This window comes from Ranitomeya imitator, chromosome 6 (genome assembly GCF_032444005.1).
Source record: "Ranitomeya imitator isolate aRanImi1 chromosome 6, aRanImi1.pri, whole genome shotgun sequence".
In the NCBI taxonomy this organism is placed as follows: Eukaryota; Metazoa; Chordata; class Amphibia; order Anura; family Dendrobatidae; genus Ranitomeya; species Ranitomeya imitator.
This window is the reverse complement of record NC_091287.1, coordinates 331,250,842-331,277,605: the sequence shown is the minus strand read 5'-3', so window position 1 is coordinate 331,277,605 and position 26,764 is coordinate 331,250,842. Positions and strand designations below refer to the sequence as shown.

The window sequence follows — 26,764 nt, the reverse complement described above, 5'->3', positions numbered from 1 at the left end:
TGGTCGGCATTTTAGCATCAATGTAACTCAACCTTAGTGAGTGAAAAGTTAAAATTGGGATCTATTCTATCATAAATAGCTGAATTTACAAACAAGACAGCAAACTATGCCACCCCATGATATGGCACTCTGCAAGCTAGATATAACTGTGGTGGGGAAAAGTTTTGTCTAGTAGAGAAAGTTACACACACACATTCAGTTCTCTGTCAGGTGCAAAGTGGTTTTCATAGGGATAATAAAGGTCAGTGTGAACACACATTGACACACTTAACAAGCAACGAAGAGTGTTAATTGTTAACGGTGCCGCAGAATAAGCCAACAGGTACATAATCACAAAAGTACATTTACACCTTAGGTCTTTGCAACCTTGGGGGAAAAAATGCCCTAACAGTAGCTAAAAGGCAACTAATTACTTCTAATAATATCCAGCCTGATAGAACTTTGCAACACCATGATCTATACAATGATAATATGACTATAATCATCAAGCTTTATACAGAGGCACACGTCCCTCTGATGGTGCAGTACAGAGGTGAAGGCAGTTCCGTGCTGCTATGTACATGACGTCGTAAAAACATCAATATAGTGGAGATGAAACATTACAGTTCTTATTGACTTACACAGGATAGGAGATAAATGTTCGATTGAAGCATGTTTGACCAATGTTGGAGTGATGGTCATACATGCTTACTGCAAAGTATTTGCACAGGGGACTTTGAGGCTATGTGCACACGTTGCGGATTAGGCTTAGGCATTTCTGGTGCGGATTCTGCCTCTCCTGGCAGAAAACGCATCTGTGGATTTGTCGCGTTTTTTGTGCGGTTCTGCAGCGTTTTTTGTGCGTTTTTGCTGCGGTTTTCTTGCGGCTTTGCTGCGTTTTTTACCCCTGCGGTTTTCTATAATGGAATGGGTACAAAAACGCTGCAGATTCACAAAAAAGAAGTGACATGCTACTTCTTTTACACAGCAGTGTTTCCGCAGCGGATTTTCCGCAAAGTGTGCACAGCATTTTTTTTTTCTCATTGATTTACATTGTACTGTAAATCAATTGCGGATCTGCAGCGTTTCTGCACCTCAAAAAACGCTGCCGATCCGCAGAGAATCCGTATTGTGTGCACATACCCTAAAATCTCCATTCTCAAGACTGATGGGGGGGAGTTTTGGGAACTGAACTCCCAGAAATCATACATTTGATATCAATTAAAAAGAAAGAAATTAGAGGTACCTCAAAGGAAGGTGGACTACCAGTTAATCAGTTTAATACACTACTAGAAATGGTGCTTTGTATTTTATGAAAACATTTTCAGAAATTAAATTGTGGTGCCTTAAAAACAAGTGAGAACTACTGTATTTACAGTGCACAGTTACCATTAACGTGCATTTATAGGATCAGTTGTTTCACAATTACCTTGAAGTCTAAACAGTCTGCTGTTCACCTGATGAATAAGCAAAACGCTCGTTCGTCGGGTGAAATGATCTTTTGTGCTACACAAAAGATCATCATTTTCAGCAGGGCATTGTCATGTGTACCAGGGCTCACACTGGCGAGAATGGCAGCCTGCGCGCTCAGTAATGATTCCGAAAGTTATGTACCTGTAAACAGGCTTCTAAAAGAACCCCGATCAGCAATCGTTTAGTGCCGTCTCCTGGTTCATATAAACAAATATTTAGTAAACTAATTTAGCTCTCCTGCCTGACTTATAATAAACCACAAATTCTCTAAATGTTTTGGTGTAATATAAAAAAGAAAAACAATGTCCATAAGTTAAAGAGGTTATCCAATCACAGCATATTGAAGACCCATTTTTAGGCCAGATCATCCATGTGAGATCCGTGGGGATTAGTCACTCAACAGCTGACCAGAGAGGGTGCTATTTGCTCTGTCTTTGAAAGTGCAGTTCCATTACTATGTAGTGGCTTTGACTGAGTGAGTACTGCAGAACAGCTCCTATTCCTTTGTATAGGACAATGTGCTCGAGAGCAAATAACAGCTGATTGGTGGAGGGTGCTGGATATCAAACTGCTATTGATGAATCTATCCTAAGAATCGGTGAGCAATATGCAGTGACCAGACAACACCTTCAACCCCATAAAGATGGCCGATACGCCTTTTAAAAGGGTACTTATTCCTCAGCATCGCTTTTTAACACCACTGAGAAATAAGGGTATAGCGCCCCCAGCATCAGAAAATCTGTGGGGTCTCAGGTAGGGGACCCTGGAAAACATGATCAAGGCCGGTTTCACGACCCCCTTCACCGAATAACAGCGATCACAAAAAAAGTGTCAGATTTAAAATTAATTTCTCTCTCCCATGATCTAGAATAACAGAGAAGAGAGAAATGGGGTTCCTCGAGCCCCCAGTACCTCTGCCATCCCCATGCCCTCTTCATCTGTCCCCCAGCTCTCCAAGTCATCATCCTGAAAAAAACAATGGAAAACGCAAGCTCAGTGCACCCGCCGAGATATGCTGGCTGGTACCCGGCAACAATAGGGAATTTTCTCTATTGGTTTCGATTGGTCACTGTGATATAAACATAAGGATGAATGACCTCGGGCAGATCAAAACATCCAACACCGCGGAGACACCATCACGTGTTTCTCAACGCAGTGATCCAGAACACTGCCCCCATCCCTTATGGGAAATATGCAAATGAATGTAGAAAAGCCGCGAAGACACCATCACGTGTTTCTCAACGCAAGCAATAAATAGCCAGGTCTTTCACCGGGAAGGAACAACCACGGGAAAGGCAGCATCCAAAAAGGAAAACCACCTATGCCAAAACATGGTATCCATCCACAGACAGCTGTTTCGGGATATTTGCCCCTCATCAGCTTTGTCAAAGAAAGGTACACTTGTACATCGAGTTGGGTTGTGTACATGATTGTATGCCCGTGTGGGCTCACCTATGTTGGTGAGACGACCATGGAGGTTAGGGCTCAGATCAGTAAGCACACGAGTACGGTGAGGACGGGGCTTACTGAGTTACCTGTACCGAAACACATTCTTGAGCATAAGCATTCAGTCAACCAGCTGCGATTCAGGATCATTGATAGTGTTCCGGCTCTGAGGAGAGGCGGTGACAGACTGCAATTGTTGAAGAAAAAGGAACTAAAGTGGATTTACATGTTGGGATCCCTACAACCGGGTGGTCTAAATTTGGATTTTATTTACAGACCTGTGTGGTGTAGTTTCATCATATTGATGGGGTCTGGGTAGTACACATCAATATTGTTTTTAATGTGGTCCGCTCCGTGGTTTATTTGTTATATTTTCACCTTGATTTTGTTTTATAGGTTGTTATAGATATACGGACATTTGGGACTGGACTTACCAAGGACGATGGGTGTCGGGGTTGGAGTGTCTGTTCCGCCTTCTATCTATCCCATCTTTCCCAATATTGATATGTGATGGGCTTCAGACTATAATCTTGGCGTTTGATGTATTACTGGGTGGTTTACATGTTTTTGCTATAGCGCCCTATAAGATATCATTCTTTGTTTTTGTTTATTTACATCACCTAGGTGAACCCTTCTCTCCGTAGTCATGTGGCACTGCTGCTGAGGTGGGGGCGTGCACTCCGGCCGGCTGGGTGTGCTGCCCTTTGGCAGCATCCTATCGGTGTTGGCTGTGCACGCACACACTCGTGCGGTAGTGTCTTCAGGTTATGTGATAGGCTGCGTTGGATGAGGCAGCTACGATAGTTGAGTCTATTGACATCACCTAGGTAGCGTTCCCAAGCCTCGGTCATGTGACATCGCCACTGTGTGTGGGGGAGGGCGCTCCTGCCGGCTGAGTTTCACCGCTCATTGCTATGTATTCTCCCGGCTTGGTGTGCACGTGCGCACTCCTGTGGTGACGTCGACATGGCTGGAGGCAGGGATCAGACCAGACGCTATGATGATCAGAGCTGGACTGCATGGATATGACGTAAGTGGAGCGTAATATGACAGGGTGGCTGATTGATGGAATGGAGAACCCTCTGTAAGATCGTGATCTCTGATAGGTATCAGGCAGATTCAGGCGCCGTTTTTAGAAGTAGGCAATGGGTTGAGTCCATTATACTGGATGGTATAGGACTTATACATGATTGGTCTGCATCCCCATAGCAACGACTGACACATTGTGCCGATTGGCTGGTGTAGAAGTAAACAACCCATGTAACTCCAGTTATACATACCTTTTCCATGTCTCTTTTGTGGTGATTATATCTGCGGTGGTGGATTTTTATGATATATGTATCTGATGTATGTTTTGTTATTTTAATTATGCTGTATTATAAGGTAGGGGGTTGGCTCGATTGCGATTGGTGCACGGTGTGGCATCCACGCTATTTAAGGCTGCCCCCTGACATGATTAGACATGCTTGAAAAAGACCTTCGGGTCGAAACATTGCTGTAACATGGCTCAAAGTTCGTTTTTGGAATACTACACCCGGATGGAGCGCTGGTTCTTTACTTATTTATGGACTTCTGAACTATTTGGTCCTCTGTGTGTTATGAATAAAGTGGATTTCTTTTGTATTTAGCTAACAGTTTGTGTACTACGGTATATTCTTTTTGCTGTGCCCTTATCACGCATCCTCTTTTCTCTTGATTGACTATATTTCATAGGTATGTTGCACTTTACTTGTACTGGCATTTTAGCGAGTCATATTTAGCTTGTGCTACAGGAAAGGTTGAGTTCTTTCTTACCTTCGGAATGGTTTAACACATCCAAAGTTGAGTGTCGTAAAGTTTTTATAAAAATGAATAAAAACATGATTTGGCAATACTATGTCACAATATGTCTCACGGTAGTCCTATGACAGATACTCTTCCACAAGATATCTCCTGGTAGTGATGCAAATTACAGCTTGTCAAGGTCTTTTCCTTATGCCATTATATTGTATTAACTTTGTAGTGGGATAAATTAGGAGAACTAAACTAAAATTAAGTACTGGAGGGAGGACACATTTGTCCCGTGTCTTTATTGAACTCACTTAGATGATGGTGACATTAAGTGGCTGATTTGGGCAGTACCAGCCTGTAGATTTTCAGCAGGATATGACTTAAACAAAAATGCCCAGGCACAGTCGCTGTGTTTTTATGGAAACTATTTTACGTTCCAAATCAAATACAGCTTTAGAACATCTAGGTGTTGCTTATTCACATGACTGAATGAGTCATGTCACTACATTACATTTTCTCACTCCATAATGACCTTTCAGGATGGGATGTTTCTAAAGGGAAAACCTACCACCGAGCGCTGCATTGGACAGGTTAACCCCAAGAAGGTCAAGCACAATTGTAGGAAAATAGTTTCCATAGACTTTCCAGTTGCTAGGTTAATTACCATATGGCTCCATGCGACCTTTTCATTGCTAAACAATTGACATAATGTCAGTAATGTTAATAGCAGGGTGGTTTGGGGGAATTACCCAATTCCGAGAGTCCAATTAGTGCATTTATCTTTCACTAATTCTGGGATTTTAAGTGCTCTGAATTGTGAACTGAACAATACTGGCAGATTGATAGCGATAAAATGAAAAAATATGATGGGAATGAACAAGCACATCTCCTGCCTTTTCATTGACATGATTCGAGTCTGTGCTGCAAGGACCACAAGAAGAAAAAAAAGATACCCTCATACATAACGGGCTTGTGGCAAAAATGTACACGACGTCCCATTTATCTGAATGGTATTTCCAGAAATCCGTAACAAAATGGTATATCACTGATGAGCAGTCCAGAATGCAATAAAACCTCAAAGTCTGCTTTATTTTCTCCATTTATAAAAGATCTACATTGCACATTTACACACCCTCATCAGAGGCATCATGATTATATTCCCCCCTCAACCAACGTGCTTCAAAATCTATGGGTTCATAACTATATTGTGATGACATCGCTATTGAGCACTGTGTTTCATTTGAAATTGGAGAAAATAAAGAAGATTTTAATGTTTTTATGAATGCTGCACTGCGCATGGATGATATATCATTTTCTCTGATTATTTACCAAAAACGTCCAAATCAATATATTAAAGTATAGCAAATAATTAAAAAAATATTGCACCTTATCAGAGCAATCAAACTGTTAACCCAGAAAAAAATGAAGAGATCCATAAAGTATTCAAAGCAAAAACCTTTACTAAACCATATATAAAACAATTAAAATTACCGTATGTATACAGGGAATGCCTCTAAAAGGGGACACAACAAACACCTAAAACTAAGGCATAACAGCATAACATCCAATGACCTATATACTGCTATCAGGCATATTCACAAAAATCCACCATTATAGTACCTGTACAATAGTGGGCTCTATGACCCTCCCTGAGGATGAACTATAACAGCAAATGGCACATATAGCTGAAGCTGACCCTTGAAATGTATATTATTGCAAAATGCAGTAACAAATTGGCTAGAGGAGCCTAAAATTAAGTTACAATGAAAAAGTACAACAGTTGTTAGACATAATGTGATATTAGATTACAGTGACGTCACCACAGGATCTTCAGCTCTTCCTTTCAGATCAGGCGTCGGCTGCTGATCTGATGTGTGCGCCCGGCAGGTCAGGTGGAGGGCCGGTCTGTCTGTTGCCGTGCGGGAGGAATCACCTGCACGGCAACAGTTTTTAACTTTTTGCTGGTGTCGGCGTGCATCTGACCTGCCGGGGCCCCTGACTTCCCCCGGGCCCGGTCGCAGTGGCGACTGCTGCGACCGTGGTAGTTACGCCACTGGTCAACACTGAAACGCTGCGGTATTTCAGAGAAAAACATACTATAATATCTGGGAACGAGCCGAGCTGGAGGCTACTTGGACAGGCAGGTCCCCGAAAGCTTCTCCCTGCCTGCTGCCCTGGATTTGTCAGGTCTCTACCTACGTGTGCTAACAAGCAGAGAACTCACAGAAGTTCCGCCTGTCCAACTAATCTTCAGAGTGGCTCGGTCCCCAGCACTTTTAAAGAATATTTTTCTCTGAAATGCCGCAGCGTCGAACTACATACTTGGCTGAAATCATAAATCATACAGTCTATGTTGGATACATGTTGCTGGTAGATTGGTCAGCATGTACCACCTTTCAGGTTACCTTTAACGGCACTTCAGGTAATTTAAGGATTTCAGGTAATTTAAAGCACAATATTGAAGCATAAGCCTCTTGCAAATATAGTGTAGTTTACATACAATCTCATTATTTTAGCCTCCACGGCTTTAAATTGAAGAAAAAAGATTTCCATAATAGAACACTAAGAATTTTCAATGTGAGCCCATCTGTACTTAGCGGACAAGAGCTTCTTCTCGACCAGGCTCGGCTTTTAAAGTGTTACCCATACATTATATTTGCGGGTCTGTATACCGTATTTTGCGGTTTATAAGATGCACCGGATTATAAGAAGCACCCCAGATTTTGAGAAGAAAAATAGAAAAAAAATGTTTTTAATAAAATGGTGGTGCTTCTTAAAATCCATGAGTCTTATTGCTTACTGGGGGTGGTGGCTGTGGTGAAGCGGGGTCCAGGGTCGCTGCTCTCAAAGGCAGGAGTGGGGCGATGCTGCTTACCCCAGACCGGGAGAAATGGGTGTTCGGATGTGCGACGTTGCGGGTGTTTGGCGGTGCAAGGGCTCCGACGACATTTTGTGAAAGACCGGACATCCATGGTTTACTATGCGGTGGACTCCTGGAAAATAGCTGCCGAGGGCGGCACATGCGCAGATGGAGATCTTTACGCAGAGATCTCATCTCCCAAGATCTTGGTGCCGAGATCTCATCTCCTGAGATCTTGGTACAAGATCTCATCTCCCTAGATCTTCGTGCCGAGATCTCCATCTGCGCATGCTCCAACCCCGGCAGCCATGTTCCCAGAGTCCATGGCATAGTAAATCATGGAAGTGCGGGGGCTCCAGGCTTTCACAAAATTGTCGGCGGAGACCATGCACCACCGAACACCAGCAGCATCGCACATCCGAACACCCCCTCATCCCAGCCTGCAGCAACGCTCCACTCTTGCCTCCTCCAGCAGTGACTCTGTGACCCTGATCCACCGCAACCAGTAAGGTATATTTGCATTATTAGACGCACACCCACTTCCCCCAAAAAGTTTGGGGGAAAAATTGCGACTTATAAACCGAAAAATTTGGTACTTTTATTTCCCAGACTGTCAACTTTATTTTTTATTTTTGTTGGACAGCTTCTGTAAAACCTACGGAGAGCTCTGAAGACAGAGTCTCAGAAAGATATTTGTCAGGACCATAGATCTTAACAGCTCACTTACATAATAAGAAAAACACAGATTTCTCTGGAATAAGACATTGGATCGCAGCTATCAATTTATCATTCTATTCAAGTCTCAAGTCTCCATGATCTGCATGCCCATATAGACTGCTTAAGAGGGTGGACAATTGAGGAACTACACACACAATACATCTTATACTAGAACAATATCTGCACGTGCTTACCCATAGATCATTCTATGAAATACTTCAAACCCATAGCCATTGGTATTATTTTACATCTTAGAGATGTGGTTTTCATATAGAATTCTGCTATTCACCAGCAACCACTTCACTTTTCCATATAGCGGACGTACTAACACATGTAGTGTAAACTCATGACGAGTGATGAGTCTTTAAACTGTCATTACATAAAACACTTATAGCTCGCTCTGGCAATCACTTAGCAGGCAAGGGACATTCAATAGTATAACAATATGTCAGATGTGTCTTTACTGCAGGCGTTTAGCTTTATGAGACTATTGAACGCAGAACTTTTTATTACAACAAAGGAAAATACTGTGAAAATCCATTAATTAGGCGATATAGCGTATGAATAGTTAAATGCATATGTTGCTTAAAAGGTTTGATTGCAGGCAATTTATTAATAGTTTCTTTATAGATCCTTGAAATCATATAAAAACAGATGCTGCCTTTGGCCCCACTCCTAAATGCTAGAAAGGGGTCTTTTTATTTTATTACATATGTCCAATCAGTGCTACTTTCAAAAACTGCAAATTGTCTCTTCAGGGAGGAAGAGGACTAGAACTCTAGTACCAACTATTGGAAGTAGCTAAAGTCAATATCAACCTTCTGACGAGCCATGTCACATGACTTAGGATATCAATATCAACCTTCTGACGAGCCTTGTCACATGACTTAGGATATCAATATCATCCTTCTGACGAGCCTTGTCACATGACAGGATAAAAGCCAAAACAAAAATCTTAATTTGCAGACACTGTGTTTCAGGGTACCGAACCTCTTCAGTGCAAAGTGTGAGTTCTGGATTGGCTGTGTGAGAGGCGTCTCACTGGAATCCAAGGGGTAACGTTTCTCCTTGAGGAGAATGACAAATCAAGCCTGACATGTCAAGGTGAAGAGATTTTAAAGCCTTGCAATGCTTCTCTGGGAAATCTGCAAATTGTCTCATCAGAGAGGAAGAGGACTAGACATCTAATATCACCTTTGGGAAGTAGCAATCCTAAAAGTCAATGTTGACCCTCTAACGAGCCTTGTAACATGACTTGGGATAAAAGCCAAAACAAAAACTGTGCACACAGCTGTCAGGAATGGTCAGAGCAGGGCAATGTAGCTTCATTCTCTCCAGTCATAGATCTGACTTAAGGTACCGTCACACTGGACGATATCGCTAGCGATCCGTGACGTTGCAGCGTCCTGGCTAGCGATATCGTCCAGTGTGACAGGCAGCAGCGATCAGGCCCCTGCTGTGATGTCGCTGGTCGGGGCAGAAAGGCCAGAACTTTGTTTCGTCGCTGGCTCTCCCGCTGACATCGCTGAATCGGCGTGTGTGACGCCGATTCAGCGATGTCTTCGCTGGTAACCAGGGAAAACATTGGGTTACTAAGCGCAGGGCCGCGCTTAGTAACCCGATGTTTACCCTGGTTACCATCGTTAAAGTAAAAAAAACAACCACTACATACTTACCTACCGCTGTCTGTCCTCGGCGCTCTGCTTCTCTGCTCTGGCTGTGAGCGCCGGGCAGCCGGAAAGCAGAGCGGTGACGTCACCGCTCTGCTTTCCGGCCGCTGTGCTCACAGTGAGTGCAGGAAGCAGAGCGCCGGGGACAGACAGCGGTAGGTAAGTATGTAGTGTTTGTTTTTTTTACTTTAACGATGGTAACCAGGGTAAACATCGGGTTACTAAGCGCGGCCCTGCGCTTAGTAACCCGATGTTTACCCTGGTTACCGACATCGTTTGTCGCTGGAGAGCGGTCTGTGTGACAGCTCTCCAGCGACCAAACAGCGACGCTGCAGCGATCCGGATCGTTGTCGGTATCGCTGCAGCGTCGTTTAGTGTGACGGTACCTTTAACATTTTGGGCATCTTATTGAAATCAGTCAATTTGCATATAAGAGTCTATGTTGACAATGGATCTTACCTCTAGATGCTCTAGGATATAAGGAGGGTTTGTCATGCCCAACCTCAGCATTGCACCTTCAGGGATTACTTCAACCAACTTCCAAAGAAGAGTAGGAAGATCTGTGCCAATGTCTCTGCCATAGGCTCCTGTATCTTCACTGGTCAGCCAGATTTCACAGACACCCTCTGCAAAGAAGCAAAAGCAGATAAATTGTATTTAGTTCCTCAAACATCTGTTGTGTTTTAATTCCAGACTTCACAGGCATATTATGCAGCCATTCTGGACCATCATTTATACGGAAAGGTACTAGATAGCAGCCAGTTCGATAAGAAGCACCAGGATATTAAGCTCAGTCTACTGTATAACCACCGTCCGACTGTAACAACACAAATTAATACAGTGCCTCAAGTTGAGATTTACATCCATTGTTCATGAGCAGAAGGACACAATAGTATGAAATAATTGCATTACTCACAGAATGATAAGAGTGCAGATTAATACCATCGATGAGACGGTGTTTGGCGCAGTTTAAAAATTATCTGAGACATTACTCATAACTGTATACTTTGTAAGTATCCTTAGTAGCAATGTTTTTTGCATTCACAGGGGTTTCTAGCAGCTTCAGACAGTAAAGCAAATGTATGATAAACGTGACATAAGGTTAGGACTATGAAATACCGACTCCATAAACACAGACACTAAACGGATTATGTGCAGTAGGACCCCAGAATATGAATCTGCCGATACACCACAAAACAGAGCATAGGGTTTGGGTACACAATTCTATTCAAAACGTAATCTTCTTTACTATTCTCTTTCTACTTTATTTAAACAGTAGGTTTTAGCTTACAGGGATTTCCCTCCTTAAATGGAACCCATAAGTCAATTCATGCGGCCCAAACCATTTGCAGAATGAATCAGAGCCATACTAAGAGACTGTAGACAGGTATTTTTTTTTTATTCTGAATCAAACCGGTGTTTCATATAAAACATACACTGCTCAAAAAATAAAGGGAACAACAGAATATAAACGCCAAGTAAATAAAACTTCTGTGAAATCAAACTGTCCACTTAGGAAGCAACACTATTTGACAATCAATTTCACATGCTGCTGTGCAAATGGAATAGATAACAGATGGTAATTATTGGCAATTATCAAGACACTCAATAAAGGAGTGGGGACCAGAGACCACATCTCAGTACCAATGCTTTCTGGCTGATGTTTTGGTCACTTTTGAATGATGGTTGTGCTTTCACACTCGTGGTAGCATGAGATGGACTCTACAACCCACACAAGTGCCTCAGGGAGTGCAGCTCATCCAGGATGGCACATCAATAAGAGCTGTGGCAAGAAGGTTTGCTGTATCTGTCAGCGTAGTGTCCAGAGGCTGGAGGCGCTACAAGGAGACAGGACAGTACACCAGGAGACGTGGAGGGGGCCGTAGGAGGGCAACAACCCAGCAGCAGGATCACTACCTTAGCCTTTGTGCAAGGAGCAACAGGAGGAGCACTGCCAGAGCTCTGCAAAATGACCTCCAGCAGGCCACAAATGTTCATGTGTCTGAACAAATGGTTAGAAACCAACTCCATGAGGATGGTCTGAGTGCCCGATGTTCACAGATGGGGGTTGTGCTCACAGCCCAACACTGTGCAGGATGCTTGGCATTTGCCACAGAACACCAGGATTGGCAAATTTGCCACTGGCGCCCAATTCTGTTCACAGACGAACGCAGGTTCACACTGAGCACATGTGACAGACGTGAGAGAATCTGGAGATGCCGTGGAGAGCGATCTGCTGCCTGCAACATCGTTCAGCATAACCGGTTTGGTAGTGGGTCAGTAATGGTGTGGGGTGGCATTTCTTTGGAGGGCTGCACAGCCCTCCATGTGCTCCCCAGAAGTAGCCTGACTGCCATTAGGTACCGAGATGAGATCCTCAGACCCCTTGTGAGACGATATGCTGGTGCGGTTGGCCCTGGGCTCCAACTAATGCTGGACAATGCCAAACCTCATGTTGCTGGAGTCTGTAAGCAGATCCTGCAAGATGAAGGCATTGAAGCTATGGACTGGCCCGCCCGTTCCCCAGACCTGAATCCGACTGAACACATCTGGGACATCATGTCTCGCACCATCCACCAACGTCACATTGAACTACAGACTGTCCAGGAGTTGGCGGATGCTTTAGTCCACGTCTGGGAGGAGATCCCTCAGGAGACCATCTGCCGTCTCATCACGAGCATGCCCAGACATTGTAGGGAGATCATACAGGCACGTGGAGGCCACACAGACTACTGAGCATCATTTCCTTGTCTTGAGACATTTCCACTGAAGTTGGATCAGCCTGTAACTTCATTTTCCACTTTGATTTTGAGCATCATTCCAACTCCAGACCTCCGTGGGATATTAGATGTGATTTACGTTGATAATTTTTAGGTTTTATTGTTTTCAACACATTCCGCTATGTAATGAATTAAGATTTACAACTGGAATATTTCTTCAGTGATATCTAGGATGTGGGATTTTAGTGTTCCTTTTATTTTTTTGAGCAGTGTAGTTTTAAGATCTGGCCATAGGAATAGACAAGACTAGTCCTCCACTGCTCCTGGCAGACTTCTGGACACCCCACTCTGAGTGAATGATGAGTATCTGCTATGTGTGGATATTGGAAAATACCTGTCAATGAACAAGAGAGCTGAGAAGAGAAGCCACCCAAGGTGGGGCCAGGACAAGCCTAGACTATTCCTATACTCCCAGGCCAGGCCATCAAACTATGTTTTCTCTTAAATGCTCTGATACATCAGAGAACAACCTGACTACAATTGTGCAGCTAGGCTCTGATTCATGCTGGTAGTGATTTAGGCAGCATGACTGAAAGGTTCCATTTAATGATACTTAGGGTCAACAAATGCTTGTGATTTGAGGAATAAGCTTATTTTACTTTAATTAATTAAAAAAACAACTAATGATTTTGGGTACTCGGTCTCTTGATGTACTGTAAATTCTATACGTGTCTGTGTGTGACTAGCAATTGGATGTGAATTGAACCTGTCCAGGGTTTTGCAGTCATAATGAGGTAAGAGGACACACAGTACCATAAAACACTTGCCATTCAACAAATATGTCCGCTCCATTCTACCCTACCTACAAGTAAAGGCAGGTCCACAGTGAAATATAGTCTGCATGTAATAGTGTACTGTGTTCTGCTGAGTGTATCTTTTACCTTTAGTGCCTCAGAAGCTTACATAGGTGGGGGTTTGTTAACTGGGACACCCGATGTTGCTAGAACAAAGGTGTCACCCTGTGCTCTATGGAGTGTCATGACTTCTCAGCCGAGATGTCAGGATCTTCAAGCTACATGGACTACTGTTGACTTGCTCATAATAGTTGAATACGGGTTTATGGACAGCAGGTAAAATAGTCCTGTGAGAAATACAAATTAAAAGTGTCTTCTCTGATTTAAAGCTTCAAAGAGATATTGGAAAATTGTCCTACTACAGGCCAGTAGGTTTACATGCACCACCACGTAAACTAAAAGCAATAATTGTCACTAAATAATACATACGATTCAATCAAGGAGGGAAATTAAAATGTGTTTACTCATAAAAGTTGAAAAATTACAAGCCTCATCATAAAGTATGCTATAAAACAAAATGCCCACTGCCCCATTATGCAGTGAAAGTCAATTATTTTTCCACCCATCTGTATTCTGCAGTATCTTGTAGTCAGTTCTATGTCTTCTCCAGCTTTGAGACATGAAATTACACACTTAATTAACCAAATTTTAATTACCTATTCATTTCGGTATAAAACCATTCCATGACTGTCAATGCAATATCACGGGCAATCACTGCAGGCATAATTCTGTACCGATCTCTTACTGTCAAGGGTATTGGATTGAAGTAAAAGAAACACAAGAAAGAAGGCAATACTATACTCATTTTCTATTATTTCTCCATAAGTGTTTCAGAATTCCATTTTAAGAAGTTTTACAAATCTGGTCTGAAGTGTGGAAGGGGAATGTAAGCGTTTGTTACAGGTTACGATAAGATAAGCCCTTTCATCACGCCTCAAAATGCCACTAACATTTAGAAAATAACAATTCTAGAGCATCTTTCTTATGAATTCTGCATTGTGCTCCTCCTGGAAACATATGAAAAGATCGTTTAGTGGATGTGTGACACGATCATCACTTAATGGACAGTGCCATAGTATGCAAGGTTCTTCTCTATATGGCACAGTTATACAAGCTTCTACACATTTTCAGTGGGAAGAAGAGATGCAAAGAGTACGACTGCTGTCCAGCCTTCATCCGAGATCTTCAATAAGGCTATATTGTGTTACACAACAAAGACCCACTTCTGCCCACTGTATGAAGTAACTGTGCAACTATCATCCGCCAATGCATCAATATATATCACGTATTCCTCTAGATCACAATGACTATTTACAGTGGCTTGCAAAAGTATTCACCACCTTGGCTTTTTACCTGTTTTGTTACATTACAACCTGTGTTTAAATATTGTTGTAACTTGATTAGTGTGTCATGCATCAGCACAAAATAGTCTAAGTTAGTAAAGTGAAGAGAGAAACAAATTAGGCATAAAATAAATTCATGGGATCAAATAAATAAAAATTGGTATGTGCATAGGTATTCACCCCTTTTGCTATGAATCCCCTAAAAAATTTTGGTGCGAGCAATTACCTTCACATGCTTAGTGAAAGAAAGACCACTCGTGTGCAATTTAAGTGTCACATGGCCTGTCAGTATATACACTTTACCTTCTAGGAGAGGCCACAGAGTCTCCAACACCATTAAACAAGAGGCGCCACTAACCAAACAACACCATGAAGACCAAGGACATCTCCAAACAAGTCAGGTGCAAAGTTGTTGAGATGTACAACTCAGGGTTGGGTTATAAAAAAATATCCCAAACTCTGATGATCCCTCGAAGCACCATGACATTAGTCTGGGAAGGGACCTATGACTATGGCCCCATCCCAGCCTATTAAGATCAGCCTGCATTTGTCTGTTTAGCCTTTGCTGGCTATAAAAAATAGGGGTGACCCCCACCTTATTTATTGGGAGTCGCCCCTTTTTAATAACCAGTAAAGGCTACGGAGACATCAAGATCGCATTACATGGAAAATCTCCCAGCACAGCAGAATTCATACTGGGCACTCTTGAAGAACAGAATAACTAAAGCTGTGCATGTGACAGCACCTCACCTAAGCACCCTAATTTAGCACTGCTTGAAAGTCAGAAACAAACCGTTCTTTATATATTGTGAGCCACCTAAAAAGACATTATTTAGTAGAGGTGCTCAAATCAATTTGCAGGACCCTGGTCCAGTAGTTACAGAAGTAGTCCATAGCTGAGGGGTAGGAACCTTGTGAACTGTCTCCAGCCAGCCAGGGGTCCTAGAACTTCCTCTGATTTGTAGGCCGAACATGATGTGATCACTGTGATGTCTCAAGCCTGGCATGCCGAGGTGAGCAGACTTTTAAGCGGCAATGCTCCTCTGGAAAATATGCAAATTGTCTCTTCAGAGAGGAAGAGGACTAGAACTCTGTTGCCACCAATAGGAAGTAGCAATCCTAAAAGTAAATATAGACGTTCTAACGAGTCTTGTCACATAACTTAAGATAAACCATAAAACCATAATCTCAATTTGCATACATTGTGCTTTGTGGTACTGCCCCTCGTCAGTGCAATGTGCGAGATCTGGTTTAGCTGCGTTCGAGAGGCTTCTGACCGGGATCCAAGGTGTAATATTTCTCCTTGCAGAGAGTGACAGGTCAAGCCTGTGACAACGCTCATTGGAGTCGATATTGACTTTTAGGATCGCTACTTCCTGTAGGTGGTACTAGAGTTCTAGTCCTCCTCTTCTCTGAAGAGACAATTTGCCTATTTCCCAGAGAAGCATTGGGCTTAAAAGTCTCCTCCCCTTGGCATGTCAGGCTTGACATGTCACTCTCCGCAAGGAGAAACATTACCCATTACCCATTGGATCCCTGTCAGACGCCTCTCACCCAGCCAAACCAGTTCTCAAACTTTGCAATGACGAGGGGCAGTACCCCGAAACACAGTGTCTGCAAATTGAGATTCTGGTTTTCGCTTTTATGCCAAGTCATGTGACAAAGCTCCATGGAGAGTCTATATTGACTTTTAGGACTGCTACTTCCCATAGGTGGCACTAGAGTTCTAGTCCTCTTCCTCTCTGAAGAGACTACTTGCACGCTGTGATGTGACACATTTATGAGGTCATACAAGACCTACTAATCAGAAAAAGTGATGGATTACTGACATGGTTGCTAGACCAGAGTCCTTTGAATCAAATTGCTGAACTCTACTATCTAAAAATAGCAAATAATTAATTGTGGCCTAACATATAAAAAACAAATGTTAACCCCTTCATGACCGGGGGATTTTTCGTTTTTCCGTGTTCGTTTTTCGCTCCCCTCCTTCCCAGAGCCATAACTTTTTTATTTTTCCGTCAATTTGGCCATGTGAGGGCTTATTTTTTGTGGGACGAGTTGTACTTTTGAACGACATCATTGGTTTTAGCATGTCGTGTACTAGAAAACGGGAAAAAAATTCCAAGTGCGGTGAAATTGCAAAAAAAGTGCAATCCCACATTGGTTTTTTGTTTGGCTTTTTTTTGCTAGGTTCACTAAATGCTAAAAATGACCTGCCATTATGATTCTCCAGGTCATTACGAGTTCATAGACACCAAACATGACTAGGTTATTTTTTATCTAAGTGGTGAAAAAAAATTCCAAACTTTGCTAAAAAAAAAAAAAAAATTGCGCCATTTTCCGATACTCGTAGCGTCTCCATTTTTCATTATCTGGGGTCGGTTGAGGGCTTATTTTTTGCGTGCCGAGATGACATTTTTAATGATAGCATTTCGGTGCAGATACGTTCTTTTGATCGCCCGTTATTGCATTTTAATGCAATGTCGCGGCGACCAAAAAAATGTAATTCTGGCGTTTCAAATTTTTTTCCCGCTACGCTGTTTAGCGATCAGGTTAATACTTTTTTTAATTGATAGATCGGGCGATTCTGAGCGCGGCGATACCAAATATGCGTAGATTTGATATTTTTTTTTATTGATTTATTTTGATTGGGGCGAAAGGGGGGTGATTTAAACTTTTATGTTTTTTTTTATTTTTTTTTAAACTTTTTTTTTTTAATTTTTGCCATGCTTCAATAGCCTCCATGAGAGGCTAGAAGCAGGCACAACTCGATCGGCTCTGCTACATAGCAGCGATCTGCTGATCGCTGCTATGTAGCAGAATTGCACGTGTGCTGTGAGCGCCGACCACAGGGTGGCACTCACAGCGACGGGCAATCAGTAACCATAGAGGTCTCAAGGACCTCTATGGTTACCATTCACAAGCATCGCCGACCCCCGATCATGTGACGGGGGTCGGCGATGACGTCATTTCCGGCCGCCCGGCCGGAAGCGGTAGTTAAATGCCGCTGTCTGCGTTTGACAGCGGCATTTAACTAGTTAATAGGTGCGGGCAGATCGCGATTCTGCCCGCGCCTATTACGGGCACATGTCAGCTGTTGAAAACAGCTGACATGTCCCGGCTTTGGTGCGGGCTCACCGCGGAGCCCTGTATCAAAGCAGGTGAGCCGGCATCGGACGGTATAGTACGTCCGATGCCGGTAAGGGGTTAATTCTCAGAGAAAGTCAGAAAAAGTAATTCCCAATAAGTTGCATTTCTTGAACTATAAGGTAAAAGAATTGGCCTTTTAAAACTTGCATAGAAAAGCCTAGTTGTGTGAGAATTGATGAAGGCCTATAAAAGATTGATGGAATATCTATACCTGTCCAGCCTTGTATACAAACACAATGCCTTTACCTAATACAGCATATCTTTTGTTGTACTGAATGGCGGCTCTGAATGGGAATCAGCAGGATGACAAGCTGCTCTATTCCGGCAGCAGGCAACTCTGCTTGTCTGTCTGTGAAGCATTTTATCACATCTACGAAGAGTTCTTGTGCACAGAAATAGCCTTTTATTCGGTGCTCCTTATGATGGTGAATCTCTCTATCCATCACTTTCAGCACCCAATATATTAGCTAGAACAGCAAAAAAGCCCACAGTCTTTAAAACATCTCACAAAAGCATAGGATCAACAAAAGAAAGAGTATTGGTTTAAAAAAAAAAACAAAAGAATAGAAGAGTTGCCAATGTTACATGTACATGTATGGGCCAAAAGAGGGAGAGGCGTGCTGTGGACCAGGTATGTAAAAGAGGTGCGGAAGACAAGTAGCCAAACTATTAGATTTCAACCAACCGAATAAGTTTCTTTACCAACGGTCATTTCCCACTCGCTAACAGTTGGGGTGAGTGTTATAGTTTGGGAATGCCACCTGGTCTGGAAAAAAAGAGAGGATACTGAGAGTGGCTTCATGCTCTTTAAGATGGGCGACTAATCTGGTGAGGAATCAAGGGAACACAAAGATAGACATGTAGGGAACATACAGAGAACCCGCCATACATTATAATGAGAAAGTATGGCAGTCATGTGGTCTGTATACAACATGGCTGACTGCAACTAGAACTGAACGAGTGTTACTACATATATATAGAATCACACATTTGTATGGATATGTGATTAGAAAAAAAGTGCTACAATGTACTTCCAGTCATGAAGAAAAAAGTGTATAAAGCAGAAGTTTTCATAGTAGTAGTTATTTTCAACGTTTCCGTCTGCGACGCCAGAGACGGGGACCTAGGAGACAACCTGGCCATGTTTTGCTCTACTATTGAGAGAAAATGCCCCCATATACATTAGATAGCAGATGGCTCATCTGGCAGCCATCTCTCCTTACTATCCCATTGACAGGAAAGCTCCGCTTGGCCAAGTGCTCTTGGGTTCACTAGAAGAGAGCTGCTAGTAGACTCCTCTAGCACTGGCTTATCCCCCAGGGAGAAGAAACTAGTGACCATTGAATATCAAAAGGCAGAATTACTTGCTCCCCCATCATCTGTCAGGGAACAGTCAAGAGACCCCCAGATTACAATGTCGGCTGTGAAATAGCGCTTATTGCATGTGTTGGGGGACACTCGCTTAGCAACGGGACTCAGTAACACAGGCACGTTTTTCCTCACAAAAACAGTCCATGCAGTTTATTATGATATCATAAACCGAGTCATGCACACTCCATTACACTTCATGGAACAAAATAGGCACCAACAGGTGACATTAAGTTGCGGCTTTAACTTAGATATTTCATATACGGCTTTTAAGTCACAGTTCAGACACTACACCCGCCAGTCCTCCTTGACTAGTTCCCGGGGGTGTCCGTGCACCGTATCAATGTCTCTAGTCATATAGCACAAACGACATTGATTCTTAGTCTCTAAACATGCTGGACCTCACTTGGTCCAGTTACCGTGGGAGACCACACAGTTCATTATTGACCCCCTGTCAGTGCACACAGTTCCCCATACTCTGGATTACCTTCCAGTAGCTCCTGCTCCACACGCTGACTCCTGTCAGTCCTCTCTCTCTCAGGGAAGTTGCGTACCTGGGATCACCATCCCGTACAATGCCTTGTACACTAGGTCACCTGACAGTCCAGATCCTCAGACGGGCTGCAGCTTCCCCAGTGCAGTGCTGTTGCAGACCCTGCCTCCAGTCCTTCCCATGTGCTCTTCAGGAATCGTACTCCCAGGACTTCCAACACAGGTTGTATTATTCAGGAAGTCCTACTGCCAGGACTTCCAACACAGGCCACTCAGTGCGCTATTCAGGACGCCCGTCCCCACCTGGGACCATCCAACACACAAGTCTCTAAATGCTCTATTAGAGTATCCCCTATGAATATGGTCACTTTATATGATCGGTTCCTGTCTGTTATTATAAGTCTCTAAGTGCCCTGTTCAGGGATCCGATCCTACTCCCAGGATCTCCCAACACACCAGTCTTCAGATCCAAGGCTTCACAGTGCGCTATTCAGGGATCCAGTCCGCACACATGACCTTCCAACACAAAAGCCGTCCAGGATCTCACATTCTCCATTACGAGAACATTCAGGTCCATACACAGGAACCATGTGACCCACACCCTGGTCACATTATGTAGTTGTAACCACTCCCATAGATGGGAGGTGTGTGTGGCTAGTTTGACCCACCCCAGCTCTCATAACCAGCCCTGTAAGCCTCCCTTCACAATTATACAAACACTTGTGGGACTACAGGTCCGATAACAACATTACTTCAGGCTTACAGTGCAGACTCCCTCTGCGACACATATCGGCCATTTACAACTCTGTCAGTCACTGTTTCACCATCATTATAACCACAGATGCGCCTCCTTGCATATCCCGAGGAGCACACACAGCGCCCCCTAGCTGTAACAGGGGTCACTGCATCACGCGGCTGATGTCGTTAGGTTAGGCCACCTTATGTGTACAGGAGCCGAAGATTGCTAATCAAAGTGATTTAGGAAACAAGGAAACAATTAATGGGCGGGTTAATGCTCTATATCATTCTCAGTATGACTCTAGGGTACATTTTGAAGTCTACTGAAAATTAATTAGTATAATCTAAGATTTCACTTAAGTAAGAAAAGAAATGTTGTAACAATGCCCAAGCATAAAAAGGGAAACAAATAAATGGAGAATCAACCCTTAGAATAAATAGCCCTGTGTGTCCTCAGCATGGATCAGTGTAATCCAGGAGATCCTTACCTTACATGAACAGGAAGTATATGTGTAAGGAGGTATTTATACAAATCTAACACACATTTTTCAACAGGTTTTATGAGAATAGTAGGAAAAATGAATGTAATAAAATATTAACTACTTCACAGCTGGAATTGCAATACATGGTTAGATTTGTCTAGCTAAAAAAATATGCATCCCCAAGGCACAACAACAAGCGTGAAAAGCAAACAACCTGCAAGAGCAAATGAAACAAATAAATGCCTTGATGGTTATTTGTAAACTTTAAGGGAAACAGATCTGAATGCAATAATATCTTATGGGGAACTGAGGAGTCACATTTCAGTGAGAAGAGATTTGACCCAGCTAGGGCGTGTGTCATCAAGGCCACAGAAATCTTTCATGGGCTCTATTAAATTCTAGGTTTGCAGTATCAAACAGCGTAAGATGGGCGAAGAATAAGTATACAACAAATCACTTTTGTCACAGTACATGAGAAGGTCATCAAGCCCCCGAACCAAAGCTACAGCAGAGTCTTTTAAACCCTGACTTGATGAAACTATAAATATTACAGGGATAGAGGTTATACAGCAGACTTATTTATGGATGTGAAGGCTACACTACTCTACACAACTTTTAAAAGACAACAAAAGTTATTTGGAACAAATAAGCAGCAAAACTATATTAACTAGCAAAATTAAAAGAAAATAAAACAAAATATTCAAATACTATGGGCAAAAAAAATTCTCAAACATGTAGGCATTATGAAAGCTTTCTAAGGACATTTTGTCTAACCTCTTTCCTTGCGTCGAATGACTAATGACAAAAAACACCAACAAATAGTGATCACTAACTGAAAACTCACATCGAGAAATTATCAAAAAAGATGAAGCAACCTTTGTGCATTATGCGGCTGTAAAACACCTCCCCTTATCTTCTAGGCACAAAACAAGAAGGTATGATCTTATTTGGAACTGCAAATTAGGGATTAGTTTATGGTGCATATTACAGCGCTCCATGAAATGCTACATACGCAATAGAGGCCTTTGCTTTCCCAGTAAGACCGGCCATACACATTAGATGGCGGCTCTTTGAACGATGCTTCAGATGATTGTTCGGCTGGCAGCTATCTCAGCCAACTGTCCCATATACAGTAGCGCTGGCCCGCATGAGTGCTCATGTGTTCTCTATGGGACAGCCACTGACTGACAATGTCTGGCGGATTGTGTTAGGGAGAACAATGCAAAAGGCAGTCCGAAATCAGACATTAGCAAATAACCTGTCGTGACAGTCAGTCAACAGGTGCCCCCAAACACACTGGCTTGATGGAAAACCCATCGTAATTAGCAATTCAGCCGACATGAGTCTCCTAATGGCCAACATACACAGACTAATGTCGATACCAGTGGGATCAGCTCAAAGTCTAATGTATATGTCCCTCACAACAGATGATGTCGGGGAGAAGGATCCTGCTTGCTGGATTTCCAATGGCTGATCCATTTGTTCTCTAGGACAAATGCCGCTACTAGATAAGTCTAGAAGCCCCTCTCTCATAGGTAACACTGGAGCACTCATTCGAGCACTACTGTGTATAGAGGAGTCTGGGGTGAAAGCTGATAAACGAATAATTGCATTTTCATCTATAAAGATAGTGTGGTTATAATGGATACACGCAAGGGAATTGAAGCAAACCTGTCAGCAGGAATTTGCTCAGTAAACTGCAGACAGTGTCAGGTTGGTGCCATTATACTGATTCAAATGATACCTTGGTTGATGAAATCCGTCTTTTGGTTGAGATTTAATCTCCATTTGCAGCTTTCAGTTAGAGAGTCTCGTGCTTCGGGGCAGTCTGTGAGTGCGGGGCTTTATGTGGTGCTCTGCTTAGATACTCATCTTTACGGCTTAGGAGAGGTCACAGATCCCTCCCAGGCATGCCCCCTATTTTATATACTGCATAGAATATTGTGTGGGAGAAAAAAATTAACATACTTCACGCAGGTGCCGGCACTGTAGCATGATACAAAGAATAATGTGCCTAAATGCATTTATTATTTAGTCATATACAGTGGGGCAAAAAAGTATTTAGTCAGTCAGCAATAGTGCAAGTTCCACCACTTAAAAAGATGAGAGGCGTCTGTAATTTACATCATAGGTAGACCTCAACTATGGGAGACAAACTGAGAAAAAAAAATCCAGAAAATCACATTGTCTGTTTTTTTATCATTTTATTTGCATATTATGGTGGAAAATAAGTATTTGGTCAGAAACAAACAATCAAGATTTCTGGCTCTCACAGACCTGTAACTTCTTCTTTAAGACTCTCCTCTTTCCTCCACTCATTATCTGTAGTAATGGCACCTGTTTAAACTTGTTATCAGTATAAAAAGACACCTGTGCACACCCTCAAACAGTCTGACTCCAAACTCCACTATGGTGAAGACCAAAGAGCTGTCAAAGGACACCAGAAACAAAATTGTAGCCCTGCACCAGGCTGGGAAGACTGAATCTGCAATAGCCAACCAGCTTGGAGTGAAGAAATCAACAGTGGGAGCAATAATTAGAAAATGGAAGACATACAAGACCACTGATAATCTCCCTCGATCTGGGGCTCCACGCAAAATCCCACCCCGTGGGGTCAGAATGATCACAAGAACGGTGAGCAAAAATCCCAGAACCACGCGGGGGGACCTAGTGAATGAACTGCAGAGAGTTGGGACCAATGTAACAAGGCCTACCATAAGTAACACACTACGCCACCATGGACTCAGATCCTGCAGTGCCAGACGTGTCCCACTGCTTAAGCCAGTACATGTCCGGGCCCGTCTGACGTTTGCTAGAGAGCATTTGGATGATCCAGAGGAGTTTTGGGAGAATGTCCTATGGTCTGATGAAACCAAACTGGAACTGTTTGGTAGAAACACAACTTGTCGTGTTTGGAGGAAAAAGAATACTGAGTTGCATCCATCAAACACCATACCTACTGTAAAGCATGGGGCTGTTTCTCTGCAAAGGGGCCAGGACAACTGATGCGGGTACATGAAAGAATGAATGGGGCCATGTATCGTGAGATTTTGAGTGCAAACCTCCTTCCATCAGCAAGGGCATTGAAGATGAAATGTGGCTGGGTCTTTCAACATGACAATGATCCAAAGCACACCGCCAGGGCAACGAAGGAGTGGCTTCGTAAGAAGCATTTCAAGGTCCTGGAGTGGCCTAGCCAGTCTCCAGATCTCAACCCTATAGAAAACCTTTGGAGGGAGTTGAAAGCCCGTGTTGCCAAGCGAAAAGCCAAAAACATCACTGCTCTAGAGGAGATCTGCATGGAGGAATGGGCCAACATACCAACAACAGTGTGTGGCAACCTTGTGAAGACTTACAGAAAACGTTTGACCTCTGTCATTGACAACAAAGGATATATTACAAAGTATTGAAATGAAATTTTGTTTCTGACCAAATACTTATTTTCCACCATAATATGCAAATAAAATGATAAAAAAACAGACAATGTGATTTTCTGGATTTTTTTTTCTCAGTTTGTCTCCCATAGTCGAGGTCTACCTATGATGTAAATTACAGACGCCTCTCATCTTTTTAAGTGGTGGAACTTGCACTATTGCTGACTGACTAAATACTTTTTTGCCCCACTGTATTATTGTGGGGGAGGAAAAAAATATTTTCATCAAAATGGCGCCATAGATGCTCGGATAACAGCTATAGACACAGAGAGCTGCTACTGTGCAGGCGGCGCTATTTTGGAGGAATTTTTTTTCTTCTCCAGTAAGATGGTGCTGCTGGCGCATGCGCTGTAGCAGCTATCGGATCACAGCTAGTCACCTATAGCTGCTCCTGTGCAGGCGGTGAAATTTTAAAATTGTTTATTTTTTACCCCCTAGCTGGATAACATCAAAAAAATGCATTACCACCACACTAACCATGCGATCATGCTGCAGGGCTGGCACCTGCCTGCAGAAGCATCTTTTGTCTCTTTCATCAGTATGTTAGATATTAATTATGCAAACTAGGGGGTAGGTCAGTGAGGGATCAGTGACCTGTCAGAAGTCTGCATTATGATTATATATAAATATAAATATATATATATATATATATATATATATATATATATATATATATATATATATAATCATATAATAAGGGCAGGAGAATCTCATTAACTACATACTGAAAATAAAGATTAAAGAACAACCACAAGATGGATTTCATCAACCAAGGGATCATTTTACTCAACGTGTTGGGTTCGGCAGGCACGTCAAAATGCTGCACAGGGACGCATCTGCATACAACACATGACCACGCATGTCCCTGCGTACACAATGTTAACGATAGGTACACAGGATGGATGCGGATCTGAAGGTAAGAAGTACACAGCCCTATGCTGCATACACAAACGCAAGTGTGAATCCGGCCTTAATCAATTAAATAAATTAATTAAAATCAGTGTTTCAATTAATATGCAAATAAGGATGAAGATCTGAAGCCTTTTTCGCTCCAGCTCTGTTCTGCAGCTGGCACCACCTCCTCCTGAGCCATCAGTCAAGAAGGAGGAGATAGCACAGGGAATAGAGCTGGTGTGACAAAGGCTTCTGATCTACCATATCTATTTTCATATCAATTCAACTGCTGATTTCTCAGTAATGGAAGAACAGATTGGCCATGTAACGGTATTGCTGGGCTTGTCTTTCGAAGCGCTCCATGAATAGATAGTTTGCAGGCTTGAAATCCTGCTGGCCGATTACCTCTAAGGAAAAAAAAAAGTATACAGACATAACATGACCATGTTTAATATAATAAACTAAACTCTTTCCATACAACAGCCATAACTTGGATGTAATTCTCAGCCTGGTAAAGCAGCTAAGCCTCCAAGCCTCTGTATTACCAACACAAATGCATGCGTATTGTCAGAAGCTTATGATAGATTACAAAAGCAATCTCATAAGAAAAGGTTAGGAAGGAACAGTGACAGGCCTTTACATTTATTGATTTCTTGGAACACATCATACTTTTTTTTTTTTTAATATAAACATTTTGAAGTGCGTCTGTACGGACACTTGTTTATTTCAGGTCAGTGTGGATTTCTGCAGGTTGTCTGGGCTCCAGGCCCTTAGCTGTGACCTTCCTGCACTTATCAATAACTCTCTAACCTCTATCCTATTCCCTTTCCTACAGAGAATTCTTCTGGCAGCTTAAAGAACAGCCCAGACTGCTGAAATACATCTCCCTCTGCAACGCTAAAATCTCAAAGACCATCTGCCAAGAGGAGTCCTGACATAAATGTTTGTCAAAAATTGCCTGCGGTCTCAGGGACAATCAATCCACGGCTGCCAAGCAAGCTCCTCAGCGTGGCCTTTACAATTCATTGTGAGATGAGCACCAGGGCTCTCTACAGCTACGGAGAGACAGGGGAGCTTTGTGACCTGAATTCAATTTCATTTGATCTTATTGTGCAGTCGAATGTCTCCTTTACCTGCACCCATTTTCTTCATTAGTTTGACAGCACCACTTGGTATATCGGAGCATTTACGGAAATAACGGACCAGTGAAAGCATTAAGGCTATGTGCACACGCAGGAAATGTGGTGCAGAATTTTCTGCACTAAATCTGCATCTGCAGATTTGATGCAGTTTCTATGCAGTTTCTGCGCAGTTTCTGCGCAGTTTCTATGCAGTTTCTGTGCAGTTTCTGCGCAGTTTCTATGCAGTTTCTGT

At 42.7% G+C, this 26,764-nt stretch overlaps 1 protein-coding gene across 1 annotated transcript in view; it reads right to left on the bottom strand.

Moving 5' to 3' along the window:
• Positions 1-26,764, bottom strand: part of CDKAL1 (CDK5 regulatory subunit associated protein 1 like 1) — a 1,139,765-nt gene that overhangs the window by 444,381 nt on the left and 668,620 nt on the right. The window contains exon 10 of the mRNA XM_069730862.1: positions 10,375-10,541. Coding sequence (XP_069586963.1) covers positions 10,375-10,541 — 167 coding nt within the window. The remainder of the gene's footprint in view (positions 1-10,374; positions 10,542-26,764) is intronic.